Genomic DNA, 13,926 nt, shown 5'->3' on the forward strand with positions numbered 1-13,926 from the left:
ATCCTCTTCAGATAGTGTTGTGCGAACGTATACTTATAACAAAGAGCCTTGCTCGAATGCTTCCTCCATTAAACAACTTGGATGGTGCCGCACACACGCCTTAAATCCTTGCAGTTTTTGCCTGGCTCAAGGGCCTGTCCCACTTTGGTGGTTTTTTCGGCGGCTTGCCGGCACCCGTCATAGTTGCAGCAGGTCGCCGAAGATTTTCAAAATGTTGAAAATCCAACGGCGACCAGAAAAAGGTACGACTCTTTGGGCGACTATTTACGACCATACAGGCGACATGTCGCGGGGCGACGCCTGTTTGGTCGTGAGTAGTCGCCCAAAGAGTCGTACCTTGTTCTGGTCACCGCTGGAGTTGCAACATTTTGAAAAATTTCGGCCACCTGCTGCGACTATGACGGGTGCCGGCAAGTCGCCGAGAAAACCACCAAAGTGGGACAGGCCCTGTGCATGCTGAACTCTAAGGTAGGAATAAACATGCGACATTCTGATCCCACAACGCACATGGCTCCACTCTGCCCAGCAGGGGCACAGTTCAGCAACCCAGCAACTGCATACGCACAGGTTTCGTTAGATTATTCTGCTGTCAGGGAATCCACTCCATGGGATAACTTAGTAAATTCAACAAAACAAAAATCAAATGTTGTCTGTTCATTATGTTGATAAGACTAGTAATTTATTATTTCACAATTGCTTCACATTCATTTTCTGTGGACTCCAACTCTAGCCTCAAGGAGGCTCTTCGTGTGATATCCAATTCCTGCTCTCTCTTCTCAGAAAAACATCCAGCTACAAACATTTAAACAAATCAATCACCAAAATTGTTTGCATGTTAATCAAAAAGACAAAGTGTAACCAGTAGACGCCCTTAAAAGCATTCTTGGAAAAATATCTACAAACAGAAGATAGACATTTCGTTTCTTCAGACTGAAGAAGGATCTCGACCCGAATAGTCACCCATTCCTTCTATCCAGAGATGCTGCCCATCCCGCTGAGTTACTCCAGCATTTTAGTGTCTATCTTCAGTGTATACCAGCATCTGCAGTTCCTTCCTATGTACAAACAGAAATGTAGTTCACTTCTGATTCCAGGTCCCCCCCCGGGTATGAATTTATGTACAGCCCGCTCACACAAACGAGCATCTGGGAGACCGGCGGGATGGATCTCGCCAGCTGCTGCAGGGCTGTGGACATCTTCGGCCATGTGCCCAGGTTCGATCCCGACTACGGGTGCTGTCTGTACGGAGTTTGTACGTTCACCCCATGACTGGTGTGGGTTTTGTCTGCGATCTTCGGTTTCCTCCCACACTCCAAAGACGTGCAGGTTTGTAGGTTAATTGGCTTGGTGTAAATGTCCCTAGTGTGTGTGGTATACTAATGTGCAATAGGGATAGCTGGTCAGTGCAGACTCGGTGGGCAAAAAGGGCCTGTTTCCGCACTGTATCTCTAAACTAAACTATTCGTAGCCCAAGCAGCTTACAGGAACAGAACCTTGCGGTAAACCTGGAAAAGACCTATGCATGTTCCAAAATTCTGTACTTAAAAACAAATCCAAGTAACTCATAGGAAATGATTGGCAGAATATTATAAAAAAAACATTTTTCAAAACATTTCTTTTAAAAGAGCAAATGAGAGCATACCATCGCAAAGAAGTAATAAAACTGAATATTTAGTTGTACTTACAATTATAGCCCAACAAATCCTCATCTTTCAAAACATACAGGGCGACCTGAAAGCCTCCTTGCGCACACAGGAAGAGAATGCTTGTTCCCAGCAGTGCCTTGAGCAGACGACCAGTGTGGCCTGAAGGAAGAAAATGCAGTCAAAACCAAGGAATTATTTTAGACACTTTACATACACCATTCCCTGATGGGTTGGGCAAATAAACCAAATGTTCTGCCTGATGCAAAAATACACAGGAAAATATCCTCAAGCCACAGAAACAGATACAGGGTTAGACAGGTACATGGATAGTGTAGGAAGGAACTGCAGGTGCTGGTTTAAACCGAAAATAGATACAAAAAGCTGGAGTGACTCATCGGGACAGGCAACATCTCTGGAGAGAAGGAATGGGTGATGTTTTGGGTCGAGACCCTTCTTCCATGGATAGGACAGGTTTGGAGGGATATGGGCCAAACGCAGGCAAGTGGGACATGCTGGTCGGTGTGAGTAAGTTGGACCGAAGGGTCTGTTTCCACACTGTGATTCTCAACATCATTCAGAAACACTTCCTGGATTGCATTACCAGCTGCTTATCCCTTTTTGCAGTAAAACCACACCTAGTGATCACTAATTTTATTTTTTACAGGAACATGATCTGCCATTGTTCCAACTACGAGCTGGAGTACGGGTGAAGGACGAGGACTAGGTCAACAGATCAGAGACAGAACTCATGGTTGAGACTGGCTTCTATCCAAATATTACCGGAGAGGATACGAGGCAGGAGATATGGTAACTCTATTTGTGGGGTCCACAGCCCACAGAGGCAACCATATTCAGCCAGAGCCTTCAGCTTGGTCCTTGTTAACGCTGCACAGGATTGTTACTGACATAATAGAACCCACTTTGTGCGTGAATCTGCCACTTTGTCCAGCAAAGTATTGCAACGTCCTGAAAAAGCCAGCAGGCTACCCACATGGTTCCAGACCATGGTTCAGCTTCATTGAGGTGCGGCTTGTATTTAACAACTTTCTGACCAGATAAATAATAATATAAAGATCGACACAAAATGCTGGAGTAACTCTGCGGGACAGGCAGCATCTCTGGAGAGCAGGAGCGGTGATGTTTTGGGCCAAGACCCCTTTTCAGACTGAGTCAGGGGAGAGGGGCTCTGGAGATATGGAGGGGTAAGGTGTGAAAACAACAGATTAAAGCAGACAATGGAAAGGAAGTGTACAATAGATTGTTACCTGGGGGGGAAGGTGACAACGAGGCATACAATCCGAAAAATTGAAGGGCCTGTCCCACTTGGGCGTCATTTGCGCGTCACGCAGATGGCGCGCAAAGATTTCGTACATCTCAAAATCCTGGGGCATCACGTGTCACTGCCTACATCACCTCACACCGTGCATTTGTAATGCGCACCATGCACGCATCACGTGTGCTTCACGGTGCGCGTGTCGTGACGCGTAAATGATGTCGCGTAAATGACGCGCAAATAACGCCCAAGTGGTACAGGCCCTTAAGCAGGACGACAGTGAAACTAGTCAGAGAACTAGGATGGGGGATGGAGAGAGAGAGAGAGAGAGAGAGGGAAAGCAAGGGTTACTTGAAGTTAGAGAAATCATGATTCATACCGCTGGGTTGTAAGCTGCCCAAGCGGAATATGAGGGTTAAAGTCAGTTTAAACAGGCCTTCCCATTCTCTTCAGATGCTGAGCTACTCCAGCACTTTGTGTTTTACGCAAGATTTCAACGTCTGCAGTTCCCTGTGCCTCTGTGATCTCTCCACTTTCATTCTCTATAGTCACACACTTGCACTTGTCCATAACAACATATTGTCAATCAATGCTCAGAGCAACGTTAACAACCTACGATCTAGGAGCGATCATTTTTTCCCCAATAAAGCTGAATAATATGTTATATAAGAAGAATCCAATTATACAAAATACAATACGAATCTGGAAACAAATAAAATTAACTTTAAAATTAAGAAATTTATCAGTGTTAACACCAATAGTGAATAACCCAGTATTTAAACCATCTGGTATGGATAAAACATATAAACAATGGGAAAAAGTGGGAATTAAAAAGGTAGGTGATTTGTATGAATTGGGAAATTTATTATCATTTCAACAACTAAAATCAAAATTTAAATTGAATAACAATCAATATTTTAAATACCTACAGGTATGTGACTATGAAGAAATATATACCAAGATTCCAAAGTATAATTTTAGACCCACTGGAAGAAGTAATGAATATCAATGCGGAGTCAACAAATTAATATCATACTTGTATAACAGTATTTTAAATATAGAATTACCATCAACAGAGGCAATTAGAGAAGACTGGGAAAAAGAATTAATGATAAAAATCTCAAAAGAAACATGGGGAAAATATTTGATACATATACATAAATGTTCGATCAACGCTAGACATAACTTAATTCAATTTAAAATATTACATAGATTATATTATTCCAAAACTAGGTTGAATAAATTTTATCCAAATATTTCTCCCATTTGTGATAAATGTCTTTCTCAAAATGCCAATATTACGCACTCATTTGTCTCTTGTTCAAAACTTTATAAATTTTGGTGTGATATATTTGATATATTCTCAAAGCTATTTAAGACAAAAATGGAACCTAACACTGAAATGATTATATTTGGAGTAAGTGGAGATGGGAACAAATTAAATACACACCAAAACTCATTTTTCAATTATGGGTTAATAACAGCAAAAAAACTTATACTTAAATTTTGGAAAAATGCTAATATACCAACATTTAAAATGTGGATCAGTAATATGCTGGACACAGCACATTTGGAAGAAATGAGACTCCTCCTAATAGACACACAAGACCTATTCTTAAGGAGTTGGTCCCCATTTATTGATTTCTTGGATTCATGTGGTGACATAGTATCATGAAAACCAACAGTTTCAGGTATGGGTGAAAGATGATTTAGAATATTAAAAAAAAAATAATCTCACTGTGGCAATGGAATAATCTCCCTCCTGCTTTCCTTCTTCACTTATTCCTTCTCTTTCACTTTTTCTTTATTGGTTTTTCACTCACGCTCACTAATCTATTCTTCACTTTTCACAACCTCTTTTTCTTCTCTCCTTTCTCACTTCTCTCTTTAAAAAAAAAGGGAAGTTGTACAGAGAATGTAATATGTTAACATCGTTTTTGTACAAATGCATTGTACTCACTTCTAATAAATAAAATATAAAAAAACAAAAAAAAACAACCGTACGATGTATGATCAATAATGCAAATTACATTTCATGCCTGCAATAATGTTTTTGTGCAACATAACCTGGTTCTGACAAATCTATTACTTTATTGACAGCCAGTTTGATACTGATTTGCCAGCCCTCCCCTGCGCCTCTAGTTATGACAGAGGGGAGAGCAGGAATAGGGAACGGCCAACATTCAGTTTACAACCATGTTAATGGAAGTAAAATGTTGCGAAGTGTACTGAATAACGGAATCGCTTGAAAAATATGTAAGAAAGAACTGCAGAAGCTGGTTTAAATTGAAGGTAGACACAAAAAGCTGGAGTAACTCAGCGGGTGAGGCAGCATCTCTGGAGAGAAGAAATGGGTGACGTTTCAGGTCAAGACCCTTCTTCAGAATAATTGGATTGAGTAGAACTAGCATAGATGAATAAAAGCAACATCATGTTCAACTAATCTTCTTATGAAGATTCTTGCAGAATAGATTATAGATAACAGGTTGAATTTTCAGAAAAAACTCAAAGAGGTCCCGGACACACAGAAGGGGAATCAGCACTTGTGGAACTGGGGCTAATATACTAAACACAGTTTGGGAAGCAGTTATTCTTCTAGATTCCAGCCCATGTTTCAGCTTCTAAACATTGAGGTGCGGGTAGCAAAGAGTGCCATTGAGAGTATGAAGGAGGATGTAAAAGAGGCTCCACGAAGATAATTAATGCTGAGTGAGTGGGCAAGAAAATGGCAGATAGAATAAAATGTGGGAAAATATAAGGTGCGTTTTGATGTACAAAGGAGACTAGCGGACTATTTGCTAACCGTTGTGAGTTTGGATAGAGTTGATATTCGGAAGGACAAAGGGTGAGCTTGTACAGGTGCAGCAGGAAATTAGGAGGGCAAATATTACGTTAACACTTACAAGAGAAATTGAACGCAGGAGATGGAAGTCTTGTTGCAATTCTCTTAAAAACTTAAAATTCTTGCAGGGGTCAACAGGCTGGGCCTGGGAAGGATGTTTCCCTTGACTGAGCAATCGGGGCACAGTTTAAAAAATAGAGGTCAGCCATTTAGTACAGAGATGAGGATAAAGTAACCAAGGTGGTTGAAGTCTGAATAAGGGTCTCAACCCGAAAGGTCACCTTTTCCTTCACTCCGTAGATGCTGCCCCACCCGCTGAGTTTCTCCAGCATTTTTATCTACCTTCGATTTTTCCAACATCTGCAGTTCCTTCTTAAACAAAGATGGTTGATAAAGAAACCTAGAAGGTTGATACGGGCAAGGCTGTAGACCTAAACTATATGGACCTCAGCAAGGCCTTTGGTAAAGTTCTGCAAGGTAGGCTACTCTGGAAGGTTAGATGACATGGGATCCATGCAGAGCAAGCTGACTAGATGCATAATTGGCTTGATGGTAGGAAGCAGAGTGTGTCGATGGAAGGTTGTTTTTCAGACGGGAGGCCAGTGACTAGTGTTGTGCCTCAGGATCTGTGATGGATCCATTACTGGTTGTAGTTTACACCAACGATTTGGATGGGAATGTAGAAATCATGATTAGTATGTTTGCAGATGACACTAAAATAGGTGGAATCATGGACAGTGAAGCTGGTCGTCAAGAATTGCAAGGGATCTTGGTCAGCTGGCAAGCGGATCAACGAATGCTGAATGGAGTTTAATTCAGATAAGTCTTAAGTTCATAAGTGATAGGAGTAGAATTAGGCCATTGGGCCCCATCAAGTCTACTCCACCATTCAATCATGGCTGATCTATCTCTCTCTCCTAACCCCATTCTCCAACCTTCTCCCCATCACCACTGACACACGTACGAATCAAGTGTGAGGTGTTGCATTAAGTTAAAATTAAATTAAATTTCTTTATTTATATAGCACATTTTTAGTCAACTTGCATTGACCCCAAAGTGCTTCACATAATTACATTCACACACACAGGCAAAGGTGGGTGAAGTGTCTTGCCCAAGGACACAACGACAGTATGCACTCCAAGCGGGATTCGAACCAGCTACCTTCCGGTTGCCAGCCGAACACTTAGCCCAAATTAAGGGAAGTGAAACCAGGACAGGACCTTCACAATGAATGGAAAGGCCCCGCCGGTCCCTTTTAAATCTTCCCCCTCTTATCTCAAATCTAATACCTCGTATTAGGTTCCCCTACCTTGGGGAAAACACTGTGGCTATTCATTTTATCTATGCCTCCAATAATTTTATAAACATCTATTAACTCATCCCCTCAGGCTTCTAAGGGAGAATAAAACCCATTCTCTATCCAGCCTCTCCTTAAAACTCAAAACTTCTACACCAGGCAACATCTTCAAATCTTTTTTACATCCTTATATGTTAATGAGAGGGTGATTAGAATTGTACACAGTACTCCAAATGTGGCCTTATTAATGTCTTCTACAGCTGCCATATGATGTCCCTACTCCTGAAGTCGTGTTCACCCAGCCCACAGTTAACAATGGAACGTTTCCTTAATCATCGTCACTTTTTTGCATATCTTTCACTTCTTTGTTCTACATCTCTCTCGATTTCGCCATCTATATCTCGTTTCCTTCCCCCGACTCTCATTCTGACGAAGGTTCTCGACCTGAAACGTCACCCGTACCGTCTCTCCAGAGATGCTGCCTGTCCCGCTGAGTTACTCCAGCACTTTGTGCCTGTCTTCTTGTACTCACTACTCTGACTGATGACGGAAAGCCTGTCAAATGCCTTCCTCACCATCCTGACCTGTGTCGTTACTTTCATGGACTAAGTGTGTGTACCCTGTCATCCCTCTGTCCTGCAGCACTCCTCAGTCTCCGACTATTTAATGTGCAAGTCTTCCCCTGGTTTGGCTACCAAAATGCAAAACCTAGAATTTATCCAAATTAAACTCCATCAACGGTAGTGATCATGGCTCTGTTATCATCTCAGATGCTGTCTGTGTGGAGTTTGCACATTCTCCTTGGATCTCTGGGCTTTCCTTGGTAGCATGCTTCCTCTCCTGAAGGGCATATGGATTTAGGAGTACAAGTACAAAGTTCCCTATAAGTGGCATTACAGGTAGAGAGACTGAAGGTGGCATTTATCAGTCCGGCAATTGTGTAGAACAGTTGGGACGATGTTAGTAGGCCCCCTCTCGGTCATGACTGACCATGGGTGAGGCATCCTGGTCGGATGCAACCTGGGCAATGTCATATGGAGGACAGGCTGTTGCCCATGCAGCACGTGCCCCCTCTCCACGTCGCTGATCGATCCAAAGCAACAGCAGGGCCGTTACAGTTTGGCACCAGCGCCATCGCAGGAGCTGCCAGAGCGAGGTTGTAGACAACGACAAACTGCCTTAGGGGCTCCGACTCATGAGGTTTACTCCTGGAGCCTTTTCTATGACTGGATATGGCCACAAGGCAGTGGGGGTTTTAAATCAGAGTTTTCCCTCTCGTAGATGGACTGCCTTCCCAGGCTGACGAGCCCCATCTGCCCGAGACTCGTGGGGGCGGGAGCGTCTACCTTCCCGTGCAGGTCTATAGCACCTGCCCACTGCCCAGAGGATGATGTTACACTTGTATAAGACATTGGTAAAGCTGCACTTGGAGCATTGTGTTTAGTTTTGATCTCCTTGCTACGGGAAAGATGACATTCAAGGGCCTGTCCCACTTAGGCTATTTTTTAGGTGACTACAGGCGACTAGGCTGTCGCCACATGGTTGCCGGGGTGTCGCCTGTATGGTCGTGAGTCATCTCCTCAGTCGCCCAAAGAGTCGTAGCGTCTTTCTGGTCGCCGCTGGATTTTCAACATGAATTTTCGGAGACATTCGGCGACAGTGGGTTTGACGCCAATGAGCGTAGCTTGGCTTCTCCTGATGTAGGTGCTGTCGTAGTTGTCGCCAGGTGACCTAGGTTGTCGCCGGTGCTGAGTTCGGGTTTTATTTGTTGTTAATGTAATGATTCTATTTCAAATTTTGTGTCGAAGGGGGGGTCCAGTCGCCGTTTTTTCGGTGACCTGCTACGACTATGGCAGTCGCCTAAAAAATAGCCTAAGTGGGACGGGCCCTTAAGCTGCAAAGAGTGCCAAGAAGATTTACAAGGAATTTGCCATGTCTGAGCGAGAGAGAGAGATGGGCAAGCTAGGAGTTTATTCCTTAGAGCTCACACAGATATAGATATAGATGAGGGGAATAGATAGGCTGAATGCACAAAGTCTGCATCCCAGCCTAGGCGAGACCAAGATCAACAGGGCATAGGTTTAAGGTGAGAGGAGAAAGATTTACTAGGAGCACATGCCCCTCATATTTTTTATATAAACATCTACAAGGTCATCCCCGCAGGCTTCTATACTCCAGGAAGAACAAAGACCCATCCCATCCAGCCTCTCCTTAAAACTCTAATCTTCTAAGCCAGGCAACATTTTTTACATCCATTCCAGGTTAATGACAGGGTGACGAGAACTGTACACAGTACTCCAAATGTGGCCTTATTAATGTATTCTACAGCTGTCACATGACGTTCTTCCTCCTGAACTCGTTCTCACCAGCCCACAGCTAACAATGGACATCCTTGATCATCGTTACTTGTTTTTGCATATCTTTCACTTCTTTGTCGCCTGCTATATCACTCGTTTCTATAAAATCATGAATGGAATAGATAGAGTGAATGCAGAGTGAAGTCTTTATCCCAGCATAGGCAAGACCAAGAAATATAGGGCATAGGTTTAAGGTGAGAGGAGAAAGATTTAATAGGAGCCTGAGGGGGCAACATTTTTTTACACACAGGGTGTAACGAACTGCCAGAGGAACTAGCTGAGACAGGTCAAATAACAAAATTTAAATGATATTTGGATACATACCTGGATAGGAATGGTTTAGAGGGATGTGGGCAAAAACAGGGCTGAAAGGGTATCATGCTCAGCATGAATAAGTTGGGCCACAAGTTTATTTTTAAACTTCGATCTACAGTTAGCAATGTAATGGAACTGAATCATATACAATGACTGGTCATTTCACAACTCGTGCCGAGTACTGTTCACCAATATTTAATTTGGTATTCTCACCTAAACTGCACAGCAAAATAAAGATACATTTAAGAGGGGTGTCATGGTGGCACAGCGGTAGAGTTGCCGCCGTACGGTGCCAGAGACCCGGGTTCCATCCCGACTACGGGTGCTGTCTTTACGGAGTTTGTACGCTCTCCTCGTGACCTGCGTGGGTTTTCTCCGGGGAGCTCCGCTTTCCTCCCACCCTCCAAAGACGAACAGTTTTGTAGATTAATTGGCTTGGTGAAATTGTAAATTGTCCCTAGTGTGTGTAGAACAGTGCGCGCGCGGTTGGCTGGTCGGCGCGGACTTGGTGGGCCGAAGGGCCGGTTTCCGTGCTGTATCTCTAAACAAAACTAAAAACTAAATATAACTGCAGTGTTTCCCGGTAAATGAGGAACTGAATGAATCATGATGAAGGGAAGTGTCAAACAATACGGAACAAGGTTGTGATGATTCAGTGCCAACACAACCACCGGTCACTGTTTGTATTGAGAAATACTTCAATCCCCATATTCGTACATAGTTACACTGCCTAACACCACTTTTGTTGATTCCAATAGGATAACTTGACATATTAGACCCGACTAGCTGGGCTCTGAGGCTCCAAAACACCAGGTGTACCAGCCAGTCAGTAAGTTTAGTTTATAGTCACATGTACCGAGGTACAGTGAAAAGCTTTTGTTGCGTGCTAACGATTCAGCGGAAAGACAATACATGATTACAATCTAGCCTTTTACAGCATATAGACACATGATAAGGGAATAACGTTTAGTGCAAGGTGAAGCCTAGTAAAGACCGATCTAAGATAGTCCGAGGGTCACCAAATGAGGCTTTGTAGAGAGGAGTTCAGGACTGCTCTCTGGTTGAGGTGGGATGATTCCGTTGCCGTTGGGAAGAAACTGTCCCTGAATCTGAAGTAGACCTCTGTGAGTCCAGAACCTGGGGTCACAGTCTTAGAATAAAGGGGAGGCCATATAAGACTGAGGTGTGAATTTGTGGAATTCCCTGCCACAGAGGGCAGTGGAGGCCAAGTCACTGGATGGATTTAAGACAGCCTTAGATAGAGCTCTAGGGGCTACTGGAATCAAGGGATATGGGGAGAAAGCAGGCACGGGTTATTGATAGGGGACGATCAGCCATGATCACAATGAATGGCGGTGCTGGCTCAAAGGGCCGAATGGCCTCCTCCTGCACCTATTTTCTATGTTTCTATCTACTAACAGATCAATATTCAGGCATTGATTATACATTAATTGACTATCATTTATTGTATCATTAAACAAATGGGGAAGGTGAAAGCTTGCTAAAAATATATCTTTTTTGCTTTTCAACGTTAGAGCTTGACACCTTCCTCTTTACCGTTCCTTCTGCACCTCTGTGCGTGTGTGCAGGAAGGAACTGCAGATGCTGGCTTACACCGAAGATAGACATAAAATGCTGGAGTGACTCAGCGGGTCAGGCAGCAACTCTGGATAGAAGGAATAGGTGACGTTTCAGGTCGAGACCCTTCTTTGTCAGACGGCTTTTTGGATGAGCCACAGGGACAAGGGTAGTGGTGAAGTTTCACAATAAAAGCTGCCGCTAAGACAATTAAAATAGCCTTTAACGATCACATCTCCTTACCATCTCTCCGTTCCAGCATTGAGAAAGACATTCATGCCAACGGTGAGAAAGTACCAGACAACTTTTGCTATTGCAAAGGAACCTTCTGAAATGTGTAGTTGTCACCTTCCCCTAGCTAACAATGGTCCATTCTACATATTCCCTGAAACTTCATCCCCTTAGATGTCTTGTTTTCACACCTTACACTTCCTTATCTCCATATCGCCCTCTCCCCTGACTCTCAGTCTGAAGAAGGGTCTTGACCGGAAACGCCACCCATTCCTTCTATCCAGAGATACTGTCTGGCCCGCTGAGTTACTCCAGCATTTTGTCTATCTTCTGAAATACTGATCATTGTGTCACCCAACAGGACCAACGTAGCTGTGAGCACTGATAGGAAGAGTGGCTATTGCTGGGGGTGTGGGCAGGGCACTCCAGGTGTGGTTTTTAAGAAGGATGATCCCACACTGTACAATAAGGCCGAGTATAGTCTCCGTAAGGCTATCATGGCTGCCACGAGAGACTTCCAAATCAAGCTGCAGACTCAAAATAATCAAGTGGATGCCAGGAGAGTGGCTAAAATTGTGGGCTACATGTCTGAAGAAGGGCCCTGACCCAAAACATCACCCATCCATGTTCTCCAGGGATGTTGCCTGACCCAGCGAGTTATTCTAGCATTTTCTGTCTCTCATTTGTGTAAAAACATCTGTAGTTCCTCGTTTCTACTCTATGCTTCGACATCTCTACCAGATGAGCTCAATCCCTTTCACGCACGTTTTGAACAAACAAACAAAGCTCCATCTTGGCGCACCCCCCCCCCATCTCCCACTGGCTCAGCAAGTCAAACTCAGCAAGCCAAGCATCATCTGTGAAAAGAGAAACGGACAGTGTTTTGGGTCCACGGATGCTGCCTGACATGCTGAATATTCCATCGTTTTCTGGTTTTTTTCTCGTTCAGATATTCAGCATCCGCAGGTCGTTTGATTTTTTTTCTTTTCAGGAACTATGACATCTTATAACCTACATTTGCAGAATCTCACCACCAATATCCCATGTATTATGCTTTATTCAGAACCAGCTTTTGAGTGTTTATTAGCAAATTCTATTTCAAATTGGCAACAATCCTTGCAGTGCTCTATAAAACATATATAACCAGAGAGCGTCCTGAACTAGTATCTACCTCACTGGTGACCCTTGGACTATCCTTGATCAGACATTGCTGGCTTTACCTTGCACTAAACATTATTCCCTTATCATGTATCTATACACTGTAAATGGTTCTTTCCACTGACTGGATGGCACACAACAAAAGCTTTTCACTGTACCTCGGTACACATGACAATAAACTAAACTGAACTGAACGTTACAGATGGATTTATGCTTGAACCATCTTGTTCAAATGTGTGGGTAACATGGTCAAGGCTAGTTCTCTCGCCAGCTGCTTTGAGACCAAGATTTTACACCATCAACACACAATGCAAGAGTATTTTCAAATCACAAAAGGCATGGTTAAGTGCGAACCAAGTTTGTTCTTGCACCGTGTTTGATTTGGATTCCTGGAGCCAACACTGAGGCAGCTCCAAACAGCGGCAGTTGCTTTTATGTGGGATTTGTGACTTCTGAACATATCTGAGGAACCTGGAATAAACTTGTTGATTTGCCACACCTGGTTACCAAAATCATTCTTTCCTCTTAATTACGGTGAATTTATCTTAATTTAAAAACTTAACAAAACAATCTACATCTGCCTTCATGGTTAAAGACATATTTAGCAATGCGACCACTAGGAGCTGTCCCTTAGAAACCAAACAACTGAAAAATCTGTTTTCATTCGGAGGGATAAATGTTGCCAATAACAAATCATTATACCTTACAGAGATATTATTTTTGGAACTCCTCCGTCTACCAGATGTTGCAACTGGAGCCCATTTCAACAATGCATTCACACTCAAGAGTTGGACTGAAACACACAGCCTTATTATTTAGATGTAGGAAAACAATTATAAAAGCTTAAATAAAAATATCAATTTTCATTTCTAATCCCCTCCAGACAACCTTCACATTTTGTTACAACTAACATTTACCATCGTCAAGGACTGCTCTCACCCCAGCCACAGTCTGTTTACCCTCCTACCATCCGGGAGGGTAAACAGGTCTCTCCATTGCCAGACAGCAGGTCCAGGAACAGCTTCTTCCCTGCGGCTGTTACATTACTTAACTCTGTACCTCGGTGATTGCCAGTCACCCCCCCCCCCCCCCCCGGACACTCCTACCCCCAGAAATAAATTGCACTATGACGACTGTATGTACATATATATATTTATTGCTCATATTCTATGTTCGCTCTTCTGGGGAGATGCTAACTAACTGCATTTCGTTGTCTCTGTACTGTACAC

At 43.3% G+C, this 13,926-nt stretch overlaps 1 protein-coding gene across 1 annotated transcript in view; it reads right to left on the bottom strand.

Annotated features, from left to right (window-relative positions):
• Positions 1-13,926, bottom strand: part of piezo1 (piezo type mechanosensitive ion channel component 1) — a 293,127-nt gene that overhangs the window by 179,967 nt on the left and 99,234 nt on the right. Inside the window, exon 3 of the mRNA XM_033036504.1 lies at positions 1,686-1,805. Coding sequence (XP_032892395.1) covers positions 1,686-1,805 — 120 coding nt within the window. The remainder of the gene's footprint in view (positions 1-1,685; positions 1,806-13,926) is intronic.

Source organism: Amblyraja radiata, chromosome 17, assembly GCF_010909765.2.
Source record: "Amblyraja radiata isolate CabotCenter1 chromosome 17, sAmbRad1.1.pri, whole genome shotgun sequence".
NCBI lineage: Eukaryota > Metazoa > Chordata > Chondrichthyes > Rajiformes > Rajidae > Amblyraja > Amblyraja radiata.